General features: G+C 36.4%; 2 protein-coding genes across 3 annotated transcripts; one reads left to right on the forward strand and one right to left on the reverse strand.

The window, feature by feature from the left end:
- Nucleotides 1-64: 64 nt before the first annotated feature.
- On the forward strand, nucleotides 65-8,811 carry serinc3 (serine incorporator 3). 2 transcript variants are annotated; one of them, XM_039663336.2, is made up of 10 exons: nucleotides 65-446; nucleotides 1,675-1,836; nucleotides 4,333-4,526; nucleotides 4,682-4,761; nucleotides 5,946-6,083; nucleotides 6,181-6,350; nucleotides 6,559-6,649; nucleotides 7,400-7,601; nucleotides 8,064-8,291; nucleotides 8,391-8,811. In XM_039663336.2, the coding sequence occupies exons 1-10, from the start codon at nucleotides 420-422 to the stop codon at nucleotides 8,527-8,529; spliced, it is 1,431 nt and encodes a 476-aa protein (XP_039519270.2). In that variant the 5' UTR covers nucleotides 65-419; the 3' UTR covers nucleotides 8,530-8,811. The 2 variants fall into 2 exon arrangements, with proteins under 2 accessions (XP_039519270.2, XP_088980991.1); XM_089124865.1 differs by lacking the exon at nucleotides 65-446 and having other exon boundaries at nucleotides 1,271-1,836.
- A 2,446-nt stretch (nucleotides 8,812-11,257) lies between these two features.
- tp53rk (TP53 regulating kinase) lies at nucleotides 11,258-14,559 on the reverse strand. Its single transcript, XM_039663397.2, has 2 exons — nucleotides 14,256-14,559; nucleotides 11,258-12,104 (listed from the first exon to the last, which is right to left on the reverse strand). Exons 1-2 carry the CDS (start codon nucleotides 14,482-14,484, stop codon nucleotides 11,632-11,634), a joined length of 702 nt encoding a protein of 233 aa, XP_039519331.2. The 5' UTR covers nucleotides 14,485-14,559; the 3' UTR covers nucleotides 11,258-11,631.
- Between the last annotated feature and the right edge of the window lie 1,988 nt (nucleotides 14,560-16,547).

Raw genomic sequence — 16,547 nt, forward strand, 5'->3', positions numbered from 1 at the left:
ATATAGACGTGAAGGAAATCATTTTAGTAACGTAAAACAGAAACATTCTCTCATTCATATTTTATCATTCAGACACATATAATAATTCATATGGCCGTGGGCTAATCATTCGCTTATGTAGTATATTTCAAGTTAGCTTTTCAGAGTCCGTCTCTCTTTCAGCAAATCAGTAAGGGCTGTTAGGTAGACGTCACGAAGCCTAATTAATATTAATGATGTTTGGTCACGTGGTGGATTTTCCACCTGTCATTCCAGAACTCAAACACAGGCGCATCTGATGTCTACATTAATTTCTGCCAGAATGATATATTAATTTCTGTTTTTATTGGTTTAGTTGTTATTCTGAAATGATTCTCTTAGTTTAACAGGAGATCAGTGACATTGTGTCTCTTGAAGACTCTTGGTTTTGTTGTTAAGCTATGTGTTTTGTGCTGAGGACCATTTGGGTAAGTAAGTTGATTTGCTTTTATTCGGTTGGTAATATAATGAATGTCCATGAGTCAAATGAATTTAATTCATGTGTAATGAAAGCAGGAAAGGTCAAGAAAATCCGTTTCTAACGCTCGCGCTTAACTGGATTAGTCCTGTTATTGTTTCGTCTGACAGTCAACTGCGCGCGACACGGTGTCAGGTCGGCATTCACATTACGTTATGAAAACGTTATTTTAATGAACATTAAACATATTCAGTTTATGAAATGTTTTATAAACGTTTTTTCTTGGTTATACACACGTTAAGGGAACATTCATTTGTATAATTTTGGTAACATCATGGGAATGTTACTTTAAAATGTTTTCATTACAAACTGACAGAACGTCGTCCAGCTAAACTGTCACACGCAACAGGTTTAATGAACAATGTATAAAAACCGTTTTTGTGCTTTTGGGCTATTATTAAACATTCCTCAATTATTATTTCATTATTACAGTGCTTAATTCTTAAGAATATCATTAAAGATGTTTACCACAGATTATTTTTACACACAGATGGTGGTGTGTTGTGCACATGACTTCTCAAGGTGACTGTAGTATTAAGTTGTTTACTGAGCTCATATCAGATCATATCTCACATCAGCTGTTTTAAATCTTAGTGTCTAATTAATAAACAGTGTTAAACCTCCTGCTCACGTCTTAATAACATTAACTTCTCAATATTAACGTCCATCAATTCCATATCCTGTGTGCAAGTGCTGTCAAGACAAATCAAGTTCAAGTATCCCCCTTTTTTATATCTGCAGAGAGTTAATCAGTTAATGACAGGTGTTGATATATACAGGATGAACAAACGTGTTGTGTACATATTTGTTCATACTTTATATCAAAACTTGTCTGATCGTTCAAGTACAAATTAGTTTGAATCTGAGTAATTTTCTATTACATATCAGAATCTTCTCGTAATAAAGATTTGATGGTGATCGCTGACATTGCAAACACTAAGTCATCCTATTAGTATTGGATGTATTAGCCGATTAAATAATTATTTAAGTAAAGTCTGACGTTGTTTGTTGTCTCAGGCAGCTGGACAGTTGAATTGCACTTTCATATGAATTCATTTTCATAATGTTCTTCTTTCCAGAACACATTTATGGTCTCTTTGAACTGTCGACATAAACAATAATTAAAATGTTGGCTTTGTATGGCTGACTTTCTCTGTCTTTTTTTCTTTTCTTTGCAGGTTTCTTGCCTTTGCAACTGTGCAGCATGCCTAAGGTGTCAATGTTGCCCACAGATCAAGAACTCCATTGTGACCCGAATCATGTATGCCTTCATCCTTCTGCTCGGCACCATCATTGCCTGTGTGATGCTGTCGCCTGGTGTTGAACAACAACTTAAAAGAGTAAGAATGAAGCATTAGTAGGATTAGAAATAATCAAATAACTCAAGTAATGGAAACTGACAAGGGCTCATTACATTAATGAATTCATTAACCAGACACAACAAGATTTAAGTCTCTTATATGCTGAGATAAAGAGGATAAACAACTTCTATTATTTTGTGGTTGATTTCGACAATGAAAGTTGAAGAACTTCTTTTATGCTTTTTTATGTTTTTCTTTAGAGTGTAAAGTTGCTGTTTGAGCATTAAAAAGTCCCTCCAACGGGAGTTATTCTCAGTGTCACTGTTTCTGAATTCTGAAACGCCTCTATAGTAGTCTTGAGTTTTCTTCAGGGACTGAACACGTCACAATATTCCTCATTTAAATATTTCATACAGAGAATAAAGGGGTGGGGCCTGGTTGAGTTAGTTATGGTGCGTTCTATTACAGCCAACGAACCGAGTCGGACCTCGGATTTGACGTCACATCATGTCCACACTTCAAGCGTTCTATAATGTTTTGCGCATCCGAGTCGGAGAAAAAAATGGACGCCACCAGGAAAGCTGTTGTTATGGTAGCACTGGCCGAGTACCAGGCACTTATGACTACAACTTATCAAAACGCAGCCATTTGAACTTGAAAATGTTTACTTTATTTCATGTTTTTCATGTTACTCATCTGTTAGAAACTCTAGCAACGTTAGTAATTGCACTCACAACAACCGATTCCCATACCTACAGGGGGCGCAGTAATACGAGTGATTATAATCGTCATTTAAAGTACGAAAGCGGTTCAAAAACAATGAAAACAATTCATAAAACATTCAAGTCACACAGGGTGCAGCCATCTTGAATTCCGAAACGGAATTCTTGCTCGGTGTCCTCGCGGTTGTCCGACGTCCGAGAGGAGAAATCCGAGGAAAGGGGGCATGTTGCTAGGCAACGTCTGTCTTCCGATTTGGATCTTCCGATTTTGGACGCACCATATTTAGTGTGTTAAACTGGGGGTTATGGAAAGGGGCGGGACATTTCCCAAACACACTCGAAACGCTTGACCAATCACAGCGCAGTGCTCCAGCCGACCAATCAGAGCACATCTGTGCTTTTCAGAAGGAGGGGCTTCATTGAGACAGGAACTAAACAGGGGTGCGTTTCCTGTACAACTACGTAGCTCGCTACTTTACCATAGTATGATGCATCATGAAAAAATCAACTAGCTGTTTTCCAAAACCGTATTGTCGTAAATTAGCCGTTCAACCACGTTGGTTAATGATATCACGCAGGTGGTGGAGTAATAAGTTATAACTACTTTTAATGAATCTGTTTGAGATCAAATTAATTCCAGACTTTTGCTATAAATTACAAATACTATTACAAAATATTCTCAGTTGTTTTGCTTTATTTTTCAGATTCATTCACTACTAGAGCACGTTCGCACATGCGCACCATTCAAAAACGACTCTTGACGAACTAAAAGATGTAAATAACATTTGTATTCTTTGAAATAAAAGACATAAATTGTACTTAATGCCAACTTGCTTATTTGGTTTAAGATAAGTATTAATATAGTCCACATGTCATGCAAACTAGAAACTGTTTCTAACCACGGGCCGAGAGCTGTTGTTCCAAACACACAACTTTGTGATGCTGTTTGCGAATGTTTGTTGGAAATATGTTTTCGGGAAACTGGAAAAATGTTGCCTCAACTTGCCTGGTCTGATGAGTCTTGATTTCTGTTGGTAGAGTCAGAATTTGGCGTAAACAGAATGAGAACATGGATCCATCATGCCTTGTTCCCACTGTGCAGGCTGGTGGTGGTGGTGTAATGGTGTGGGGATGTTTTCTTGGCACACTTTAGGCCCCTTAGTGCCAATTGGGCATCGTTTAAATGCCACGGCCTACCTGAGCATTGTTTCTGACCATGTCCATCCCTTTATGGCCACCATGTCCCCATCCTCTGATGGCTACTTCCAGCAGGATAATGCACCATGTCACAAATCTCGAATCATTTTAAATTGGTTTCTTGAACATGTCAATGAGTTGACTGTACTAAAATGGCCGCCACAGTCACCAGATCTCAACCCAATAGAGCATCTTTGGCATGTGGTGGAACGGGAGCTTCGTGCCCTGGATGTGCATCCCACAAATCTCCATCAACTGCAACATGCTTTCCTATCAATATGGGCCAACATTTCTAAAGAATGCTTTCAGCACCTTGTTGAATCAATGCCACGTAGAATCAAGGCGAAAGGGGGTCAAACACACTATTAGTATGGTGTTCCTAATAATCCTTTAGGTGAGTGTAGTGTAGTTGGCTAATGATGATTTTGGGAAACGCACCCCAGAGTCAGTGTTACTGGAAAGAGAGGAGCTGCAACAATGGAGAATCTATGGAAAATAATAAAATAATTGATTTTAGTAGAGCCCCAAAACAAAAGTCAAGACTTTGAAAGAGGGTGTAATATGGCCTCTTTAAGACAAAAATACTAACTTCATCTTTTCACGTCTTCATTCTTAGATCCCTGGTTTTTGTAATGGAGGAACAGGCTCCAGTATACCAGGAATGGAGGCCAATGTCCAATGTGAGATTTTTGTTGGTTATAAGGCTGTGTACCGGGTCTGCTGTGGCATGAGTTTCTTCTTTCTCACCTTCTCTCTGCTCATGATCAATGTGAAGAACAGCCGAGATCCCAGAGCTGCAATCCACAATGGGTTAGTCCGTTGAGATATGGACCCAAATTACAACTGTCCCTTTCCTGATTAGAAACTAGAATTTCCAATACATGTAATCCACAGTTTGCAGCTTTAAAACTAGCATTTTGCCATGTTATGAAGCCATATCTGAACACTTCTCTATATTTCATCAGGTTCTGGTTTTTCAAGATTGCAGTCATGATTGCCGTCACTGTTGGTGCCTTTTATATTCCAGACGAGCCTTTTACCCGAAGTAAGAATGCAACTTATTTTATAAATCGGATTGTACAATAGTCAATTTGTTAAACGGCTAATTTATACACGGCTATATGAAAGGAGTAGTTCACTTTTGAAAAAACGTAATAATTTACTCACCCCCATGTCATCCAAGATGTCCATGTCTTTCTTTCTTCAGTCAAAAAGAAATTAAGGTTTTTGATGAAAACATTCCAGGATTTTCTCCATATAATTGGACTTCAATGGGAATCAAACGGTTCAAGGTCCAAATGAGAGTTTCAGTGCAGCTTCAAAGGGCTTTAAACGACACCAGACGATGAATAAGGGTCTTATCAAGTGAAATGATCGCTCATTTCAAAAATAAATAACACATTTTAAGTTTTATAAGCACAAATGCTCGCCTTGCTCTGTTCTTTGATGCGTGTTCGTGACTCTCCTGTTCAAACTCGTTCATCAAAATGAATGAACAAATCTTTTTTCGAATCATGACTCGAAGGGTCCTAGATAAGACCCATATTCATCGTCTGGTGTCGTTTAAAGCCCTTTGAAGCTGCACTGAAACTCTCATTTGGACCTTAAACCATTTGGTTCCCAATGAAGTCCATTATATGGAGAATATCCTGGAATGTTTTCATCAAAAACCTTAATTTCTTTTCGACTGAAGAAAGAAAGACGTGGACATCTTGGATGACATGGGGGTGAGCAAATTATCAGCAAAAGTTTGTTTTTTTAAAAGTGAACTAAATTATATCAGATATTTCCCCCTTGTTTCTGTTTTTGAGTCCTAGAGTCTGTAAAAAAGCAGACTTTGAGATTACATGTTAATTATTAGGATAAAGTGTTTGTGTAAATCATTAGTTTTGATGTTGACCTTTCGTTATTCAGCCAAAAATGTACATTCTGTCATCAATTATTCACCCTTATGTCAAAGACAAACCAATAAAAATAAAAATGATATTATTTAGGGGATGATTTTCTGTTTATTATTGAGTATTGGCATATTTCATAAATTGCTGTTGCTTAGATTTTAATGTCATTCCTAAAAGCATCCCTGTGGTAAAAACAATATAATGCATCACATCTTCTTACGTATTGATTTTGTTTTAGTTTAGTTGAATGGCCAAAAGCTGAGCATGTTTTTCAAGGCCTTCATAACTCGTAGCTCATTTTGGTTGTGTTCATTTCTGTCTCTTTTGTTAGTGTGGTTTATTGTGGGAAGCTGTGGAGCGTTTTGCTTTATTCTCATTCAACTGGTTTTGCTGATTGACTTTGCCCACTCGTGGAATGAGTCCTGGGTTGATAAAATGGAAAAAGAAAACACAAAGAGGTGGTATATAGGTGGGTCATGTTACACACGTATAGATTTTTATTCAACATGGCTGAATATTTTGTCATATAATGTAAGTTTGAGTAATTTTATGACCCTTGCTTCTAGCCTTGCTGTCGGTAACAGGACTGAACTATATTTTGTCCTTCACGGCTGCCGTTCTCTGCTATAACATCTACACTCGGCCCGAGGGATGCGTGCTCAACAAGTTCTTCATCACCTTCAACATGTCAATATGTGTCACAGCTTCAGCTCTGTCTGTCCTGCCCAGAATTCAGGTAGTTACTGTTAAAATTGCATTTTTATAAAACACAAATGTTTATTATTTATAATGTTTATTAATTTAAATGTTTATAAATAAATGTTTTTTGCTAGTTTGAACCAGCCATATAAATCTCCCTTGAAATTACAACTATACTTCAAGCTCATTATTTTTTTCCTGATGATTCATTTAATTTAATTGTGTGTGTGTGTGTGTGATTCTAGGATTACCAGCCCAGATCCGGTCTTCTCCAGTCATCGATTATGACTTTATACACCATGTACCTTACCTGGTCAGCCATGACCAATGAACCAGGTTAGCAGCTTCATTAAATTTTTAAGGTTTTTATACATTAATTTTTTTTAGGAAACGTTAAAATATTGGTGTCGGGGACGCCATGATCCTAGAGACCACAGTGCACATAGTGAGTTTTGCATCTTAAATGTGTATGATGTATGTGTATATATATATATTAATATACAGGTGAAACTCGAAAAATTAGAATATCATGCAAAAGTTAATTTATTTCAGTAATTGAACTTAAAAGGTGAAACTAATATATTATATAGACTCATTACATGCCAAGTGAGATATTTCAAGCCTTTATTTGTTATAATTTCGATTATTATGGCTTTAAAAATTAAAAAAAAATAATAATAATAAAAAAAAAATACAATTATAGCAAATAAATGGTTGAAGGTATCTCACTTTCCATGTAATAATGAGTCTATATAATATATTAGTTTCACCTTTTAAGTTAAATTACTGAAATAAATGAACTTTTGCACGATACTCTAATTTTTCGAGTTTCACCTGTATATATTTATTTATTTATTTTTATTTAACCTTTATTTATCCAGGTAAACTGTTTGAAAACCACTTCTCATATATATCATATATATATATATATAAATAGTGCTCATAAAAGACTGTTAAGTTTGTTGAGGATTGGACCAGGAAACAGTATTTTTGATGTCACGACCTAACAAGAAGATAAGCTTGAAAAAAAAAAAAAAACGTATTTCAGTTTATTTCCAATGCTTTGTGTCCATCCCTCACCTCCAGACCGCACATGCAACCCGAATCTGTTCAGCATCATCCAGCAGATCACGTCGTCCACAGTCGCCCCGCTGGAGATCGAGAACCAGACTGCCGTCATCATCATCGACATCGAGGAAGCTGTGCCGTCGGCCCCATACCTGCGGTGGTGGGACGCTCAAAGCATCGTCGGACTGGCCATTTTTGTTCTCTGCATTTTGTATTCAAGGTACATCGTTTTTTAGTTGGATTTATACAGTCATGGACAAAAATGTTGGCACCCTTACACTTTTTCCCCTTAACAATTAGCAATTTTCCCTAAAAAATGCATTGAAATAAAGACTATTCTTTATTTCACTAACAGAAATCCCAAGTCTTTTTTTCTCTTTGTGTCGTATGTCCAAGTGAAACGCTTCTGGAACAAGAATAAATGAAGGGCGGGACTTGATTTTGTCTGTGAGGAATTGATTGGATGGTTGTGGTCTGCTATTGCTACAGGTGTAATTGCACAAAATAAATTTCATTTCGACTCAAGAAAGAAAGACACAAACTTCTTGGATGACGTGTGGTTGAGTAAATGATCAGGAAATTTTACTTCTATGCTCTCTTAAGCATCCAGATGGGCCATATTAGAGTTGCAATGCTTATGTCATCATAAAGAGCCTCATTTGTTTTGTTGTTTTCTTGGCAGTATACGCTCTTCCAATACCAGTCAAGTCAATAAACTGACCTTAGCAGCTAAAGACACCAGCGTCGTGGATGATAGCGGCTCAGGACGTCCTGAGATAGAAAAGGCTTCAACACCATTACACGTGGAGGACAATGAAAGAGACACTGTTCAGTACAGCTACGCTTTCTTTCACTTCATGCTGTTCCTGGCGTCTCTTTACATCATGATGACCCTCACCAACTGGTACAGGTGTGTGTGACGGCAGTGCAACAACTAAAACACACACACAATATCTGGCGTTTCATATAGTTGTACCGAGTGATGATTGATGTTGTTGTCGTCCCCCAGTCCGGATGCAGACTACAGTGCCATGAGGAGCACGTGGCCAGCCGTGTGGGTGAGAATCTCCTCCAGTTGGGTCTGTCTCACATTATACACCTGGACTCTGGTGGCTCCTATGATTCTCACCAACAGAGACTTCACATAGAGCAATGTCTAATGCTATTATGAATATGTGTGTTTAGCATGGTAATGGATCTGACAATGTTAACATGTTTGGTCTTGGCGGAGTAGATCTGCTGTTCGGGACTTGCTATTGTTAATACACACACAACACACTGCTGTGAGAGAGTGTGTACTGACATGCTGATGTTGTACAATATAGAGAACATGAATGACCCGTAGCAGATCTACACAGGTGGAGGGTTATGGCAAGCCGTTTGTGCATTTAGTCATTTCCAGGATATGAATTCTTGATATCAAGAATTTAAAGGAGTAGTTTACTTTTGAAAAAACTTTTGCTGATAATTTACTCACCCCCATGTCATCCAAGATGTCCATGTCTTTCTTTCTTCAGTCGAAAAGAAATTAAGGTTTTTGATGAAAACATTCCAGGATTTTTCTCCATATAATGGACTTCAATGGGAACCAAACGGTTCAAGGTCCAAAAGACAGTTTCAGTGCAAACTGTTCAAAGGGGTTTAAACGATTCCAGATGATGAATAAGAGTCTTATCAAGCGAAACGATCGCTCATTTTTTAAGTTTAAGTTTTATAAGCACAAATGCTCGCGTTGCTCGAACGAATTGACTCGGAAAAAGATTCATTCATTTTGATGAACGAGTTCGAACAGGAGAGTCACAAACGTGCGTCACAGAACAGAGCAAGGCGAGCATTTGAGCTTATGAAACATAAACGTTGTTATTTATTTATTAAATGAGCGATCGTTTCACTTGATAAGACCCTTATTCATCGTCTGGTGTCGTTTAAAGCTCTTTGAACAGTTTGCACTGAAACTGTCTTTTGGACCTTGAACCGTTTGGTTCCCATTGAAGTCCATTATAAGGAGAAAAATCCTGGAATGTTTTCATCAAAAACCTTAATTTCTTTTCAACTGAAGAAAGAAAGACATGGACATCTTGGATGACATGGGGGTGAGTAAATTATCAGCAAAAGTTTTTTGAAAAGTGAACTACTCCTTTAATTGTTGATATCTGTAATTCTATTTTCACTAGTGAAATGTCACCATAGGCTGCCATTCAAAATAAATTGTTGATATCAAGAATTGATTTTTTTTTACTAGTAGAAATATCATTTTTGATATCAATAATTACATTGTTACTAGTAAAAATGTGAATTCCTGTTATCAATAATTAAATTGTCACTAGTTGAAATGTCTATTCTTGATATGAACAATTCAATTGGTACTAGTAAAAATGATCATTTTTGATATGTGAAAATGTATTTATGATATCAATTTTATTTCAGATATGTAAAATGGCTTTCTTACTAGTAACAATCCCATTCATGATTTCAGAAATGAACATTGTCACTAGTAAAAATTTAATTATTGATATCAAAAATGAACATTGTTAGTAGCAATTCAATTGTGGATATCAAGAATAGACATTTCAACTAGTAACAATTGAATACTTGATATCAAAAAGAAAGGTTTTTACTAGTAATAATTATTTAGTAAATATATTTCTGATATGTGAAATTAGAATTTCAACTAGTAAGAAATCAATTCAAGATATCAACACTTGGTTTTGAACACTTGGCAGCCTATGGTGATATTTCACTAGTGAAAATACAATTGTTGATATCAAGAATTCATATCCTGGAAATGAATAAAAGTTAAAACGGCTTGCCATAGTATGGTTTCTGAAAACACACTGCAACTTCCACAGCAAATGCTGACCAGGTATTTGAATGTTGAGCAGAGAGCTCATTGGCTGCTGATACAGCAGGAACCAATCAGCTGTGCCCTATAGAAATGACGCGATTGCAAGCAGATTGGGTCCTTTCAGAACTTTTTTATTTGTTTTTATACGTTTAATTTATGGACGTTTTAATTTATTAGTTTGATTGTTTTTGGACCATTTTGCTATTTTGCTGTGCTATGGAAGGTCGTTTCTGTGCGCAATAAAAAATAAAATAGGTAATTGCAATAACATCTTTTCTCTCACAATTGCAAATTATTAAAACAGAATTGTGAGATGTAAATTTACAATTTTGAGAAAATGTCAGAATTGTTAGATTAGTTTTTTCCTATAAGTTTATACCTCGCAATATGGACTTTATAACTTGTTAATATTTCAAATTACTTGCAATTGTGTGGGGAAAAGGCTTTATAATTCTCAACTGCGAGTTTATGTCTTACAATTCTGAGAAAAAAATCTGAATTTGTGAGATATAAAATGGTATTTCCAGGGTAAATTGTGGGATAAAAAAATCACAATTACCTATTTATTATTCATCTCCGCTTACTGCTTTAGTTTTTTTTTATTATTATTATTATGGGGAATTCGTATTTATTTTATTTTTTTTACTATTAAGTATTTTTTTATTTCTATTGGTCAGGCTAAATGGACTGCGCTTTTTATTTTTGTATATTTTACTGCATGTTTTGTACAGAAACTGCTAAATTTTCTTTGAGGATGCAAATATGTTTTGTATATGAATAAGCTTTTTTGTACAACCAGGGGAATTCTTGTATCATAAGTACAATGTAGAGTATTAACATTAGTACATTTAACAGTGTATTTCCAATGATCAATTTTAAATATAGACTTTTAAATTTAGAGATTAATTAAATTGAAAATGAGTGATCATGTACAGTGTGTGCTTCTCATTATCAACAAATATTTGGACATTATGAACATTTGTTAAGTTTTTATACCAAAAACTGCATATTATTGATTTCAACACACAGTACACATTTGAATCCAGTTCTTTATTGGTTACATTTACACAAATTTTATAGGAAGCATGAACCTGTTGAGAAGCTGATTTTGAAAGTATTTTTTAGTGGGGTTCAAAATATACAGCTGTCGTTTTTTAACAATTATTGCATTATATTATTATCTATATTTAACACTACTGTAAGAAAAACATGACTAATCTTCACCAAAATTCCTTATAAACACATTTTCAAAAAAAAATTTAAAGGCTTTCCATGTGTAAAGGTCTTAATTTAAGGCTCTATTTATGAATCAAGAACTTGTGGTCATCTTTACATTTATATGAACTTTTCATTTCCAACAGCAAAAGCTTGTAAAAATAAAACTTGTGTGGCACTAACATGTATTTTATCCGACCATAGACCTCTTCCGTCCTCTCAACCGAACCTCGTCCAGCTTCTTGATGACCGCAGAGGACTTTTTGGACGAAGCCGAGTAACTTTTCAGAAGTTCCTCAAACAAAGTCTCTGTTTTGGGGTGAGTGCTGAGAAAGGCTTTCTCCAACACATACAGGTCAACTCCTTTATCTTCCGGGAGAGCAGAAATGTAACTCAAGCCGAAGTCGATCAGAACCAGGTGAACGTGTTGGTGTTCGTCTCCGGGGATCAGAAGCATGTTGGAGGTGGTGAGATCCCCGTGGATGACGTCTTCATCGTGCATCTGAGCCAGGACTTGGCCGATCTTGACCGCTAGAGCCTGGAGGTGCTGTGGGGTTTGCTCTGATGCGATGTGGTCTCGCACCGACACGGAGTGGACAATATCCTCCAGGAAAATGCAGTGAGTGGTGTAGTCAACAAAGTACACGACAGGCGCGTTGATACCTGGGACAAAGGAAACCAACACGGTTTAGATTTAATTAGTCTATCCCATCTAACCGTGTTTAAAGGGTTAGTTCACCCAAAAATGAAAATTAAGTCATTAATTACTCACCCCCATGCTGTACCAACCCCGTAAGACCTTCGTTCGTCTTCGGAACACAAATGAAGATATTTTTGATTAAATTTGAGAGCTGTATAACTACCACATTGGCTCCTAAAGGACTGGCTCTTGACGGCCCAAAAAGTCAATGAAGAAAATGTTTAAATATCCCAAGTGACTACCGTGGCTCAACTATATGTTTATCAAGCGACGCGAATACTTTTTGTGCGAAAAAACAAACAAAAATAACGAGTTTATTCGACTATTTCTTTTCTTCCTTGTAGGCCAGAACGAGACTTCCTTATAGATTTCCACGACGCATGCGCGAGATTTGCGATCTGAAGTAGTGAAGCTGGTATGAGCAGATCGCAAATCTCGCGCATGCGTCGTGGAAATCTATAAGGAAGTCTCGTTCTGGCCTACAAGGAAGAAAAGAAATAGTCGAATAAACTCGTTATTTTTGTTTGTTTTTTCGCACAAAAAGTATTCGCGTCGCTTGATAAACATATAGTTGAGCCACGGTAGTCACTTGGGATATTTAAACATTTTCTTCATTGACTTTCTGGGCCGTCAAGAGCCAGTCCTTTAGGAGCCAATGTGGTAGTTATACAGCTCTCAAATTTAATCAAAAATATCTTCATTTGTGTTCCGAAGACGAACGAAGGTCTTACGGGGTTGGTACAGCATGGGGGTGAGTAATTAATGACTTAATTTTCATTTTTGGGTGAACTAACCCTTTAACCGATCAAATATGCACATTTTTTGAATTTCTTTGCATTTTGGTGCTTAATTCCAGCATTTTTTTTTATATAAATGATGAAATATTAAAAAAGAGGTGGATGGAAACATTGCTAGTGTTTCTCAGATATCGCTTCCTGCACCTTTAATGAATTGAGACGTTTAAAAGACGTAGGAGATTGATTGAGACGTAGGAGTGACTTTAAAATAAAATAAAATCACATGATCTGGCACCTGTATCTGGTGCCCTATCTAGTGCACTCACCTACTCCCCTGGATCTGGTGCCCTATCTAGTGCACTGACCTGCTCTCCTGGATCTGGTGCCTTATCTAGTGCACTTACCTGCTCTCTTGGATCTGGTGCCCTGTCTAGTGCACTCGCCTACTCTCCTGGATCTGGTGCCCTATCTAGTGCACTGACCTGCTCTTCTGGATCTGGTGCCCTATCTAGTGCACTGACCTGCTCTTCTGGATCTGGTGCCCTATCAAGTGCACTGACCTGCTCTTCTGGATCTGGTGCCCTATCTAGTGCACTCACCTGCTCTCTTGGATCTGGTGCCCTGTCTAGTGCACTCACCTGCTCTTCTGGATCTGGTGCCCTATCTAGTGCGCTGACCTGCTCTCCTGGATCTGGTGCCCTATCTAGTGCACTTACCTGCTCTCTTGGATCTGGTGCCCTGTCTAGTGCACTCACCTACTCTCCTGGATCTGGTGCCCTATCTAGTGCGCTGACCTGCTCTCTTGGATCTGGTGCCCTATCTAGTGCGCTGACCTGCTCTCTTGGATCTGGTGCCCTATCTAGTGCGCGGACCTGCTCTCCTGGATCTGGTGCCCTATCTAGTGCGCTGACCTGCTCTCCTGGATCTAGTGTCCTATTTAGTGCACTGACCTGCTCTCCTGGATCTGGTGCCCTATCTACTGCACTGACCTGCTCTCCTGGATCTGGTGCCCTATCTAGTGCACTCACCTGCTCTCCTGAATCTAGTGCCCTATCTAGTGCACTCACCTGCTCTCCTGGATCTGGTGCCCTATCTAGTGCACTGACCTGCTCTCCTGTATCTGGTTCCCTATCTACTGCACTGGCCTGTTCGCCTGGATCTGGTGCCCTATCTAGTGCACTGACCTGCTCTCCTGTATCTGGTTCCCTATCTACTGCACTGGCTTGTTCGCCTGGATCTGGTGCCCTATAGTGCACTCACCTGCTCTCCTGGATCTGGTGCCCTATCTAGTGCACTGACCTGCTCTCCTGGATCTGGTGCCCTATCTAGTGCACTCACCAGCTCTCCTGGATCTGGTGCCCTATCTAGTGCACTCACCTGCTCTCCTGCAGCGCAGTATGGATCGCACCTCCTGCGTGGTTCTGCGGCGCGTCAGTTTCTCATCGACTTCAGGATGGCGATATAATTTTGTAAATCTCTCTTTAATAACCACGGGCCGTCCCAAAAACGTAGCTCGATAGACACGGGCCTCTGCGCCTTGTTTAATCAGCTGTGCCTCTTTTAAATACGCCGGAACACTCGCTTTTAGCGAGTTTGACTGAGCCATGTTCAAAAATAACCCATGCGCGCTCCCGTTCTAACCCTCTCTGTTTCCGGAAATGCCACACACGCTGCTGCTGCTCCTACGTCTTCTTGTTCCTCTTTTACAGCGCACACCGCCACCTACCGTTGTGATTTCACAATATTTTGCATTTTGGGAACGTCACTTTGGATATAAATATACAAATATATTTTACTATATTATGTTGCATTATATGACAGGCCTATATTATATTATACTATACATTATATATTATAATTGCATTACATATTATATTATAGGCTATTGTATGATATTTATTATATTATACTATATTATATACATTATTGTATTATATTTAATTATATATTATACTATATTATATTACAGTATATTAAATAAATTATTACATTTTAGTACATTATAGGCTATATTATTTATTATATTACAGTATTTTATATAAATTATTATTTTATATTATATTACATTATATAATATATTATATTACATTACATTATATGACATATTACTCTTTGTAATATTAAATTACACTTTTACATTAAAGGCTAAATTTTATATATATATATATATATATATATATATATATATATATATATATATATATATACACACACACACACATATTATATAAATGATTATATTATATTACAGTATATTATATAAATTATTATATTATATATGATATGATTATTATATTACAGTATATTATTTAAATTAGTATTATTATTATTATTTTACATTATATGACATTTTATTATATATTATATTAAATTACATTTTACATTATAGGCTATATTAATATTATTTTTTAAATTAAACATACTTATTTACAAAACACAATTTACAAAATCTCTTGTTGGGACTATATTAGTATATTATATTACAGTATATAATATAAATTATTATATTACATAATACATTATATTATGTATTATGATATTTTACATTACATTTTACATTATAGGCTATTTTATTTATTAGATTGCAGTATATTACGTTATTAAAATACATTATATTATATATTATGCTATTATTTATTATATTATTACAGTATATTATATATATTACATTATGTTATATATTATGCTAAATATATATATATATATATATATATATATATATATATATATATATATATATATATATATATATATTACAGTATATTATATACATTATATTACATTATAATATATTATGCTATATTAAATTACATTTTACATTATAGGCTATTATTATATTTATACTATATTATATTACAGTATATTATAAATGATTATATTATATCATATGGTATATCATCATATTGTATGAGGTGTTGGCCAACATTCCCACAGTAAGTGTATCGTCTTCTGTCGCGGGGCTCGTGTGGTGTTTGAGGAGGAAGAGTTCCTCCTGCCACGTAGCTCGACTCTGACACACTTCAGGGACAGAAAGACGCTTTCGATGAACTTTCCGAGAGCAGAAGGCAGATGAAAAAATGAAGCAGACGCTACAGTAGCGTTTCCATGTTAAACAATGACAGTGAACCGCGTAAAATCACGGGATAAACACCTCGCATGAGGAGGTGAGAGGAGGAGTAGCGGGAGCTGCTTTTGTTTCGTCTAACAACTGTTGGAAGCGTCGAAGCTTTATTTTTATGCTTGTGTTGTGAAAAAAGATCTTGCAGAACTCCATTTGACAGCGACTTGCTTTATAAAACTTTACAGCCATATACGTGGACTCTACAGGCTATGGTTTTCGAAGTTCTTTGAAAAAAGGATTCCTGTTAGAAACATCAGCTGCGGGTTATTTATAGCTAATTAAGAGACGTCGTCTAATTAAATCAATAGCGCCATCACGAGAGTTGTCATGGTGACAGCGTTCTGAATAGCCTGATTAGAACAGATCAGACATTCTCCTTCACAACTCTCATTTAATATGTCAATGTTTTTGTTTTGGTAATAGGTCCTGTTCCGAACAAAAAAAAAAAAAAAAAAAAAAAAAAAAAAAAGCATATAATATATAATAAGCATAGCATATAATTGTTTATGGACATCTCTGATAATGCATTAAAGATTCATTTAACAGCA

Source organism: Pimephales promelas, chromosome 21 (genome assembly GCF_988280905.1).
Source record: "Pimephales promelas chromosome 21, fPimPro1.hap1.1, whole genome shotgun sequence".
Lineage (NCBI taxonomy): Eukaryota > Metazoa > Chordata > Actinopteri > Cypriniformes > Leuciscidae > Pimephales > Pimephales promelas.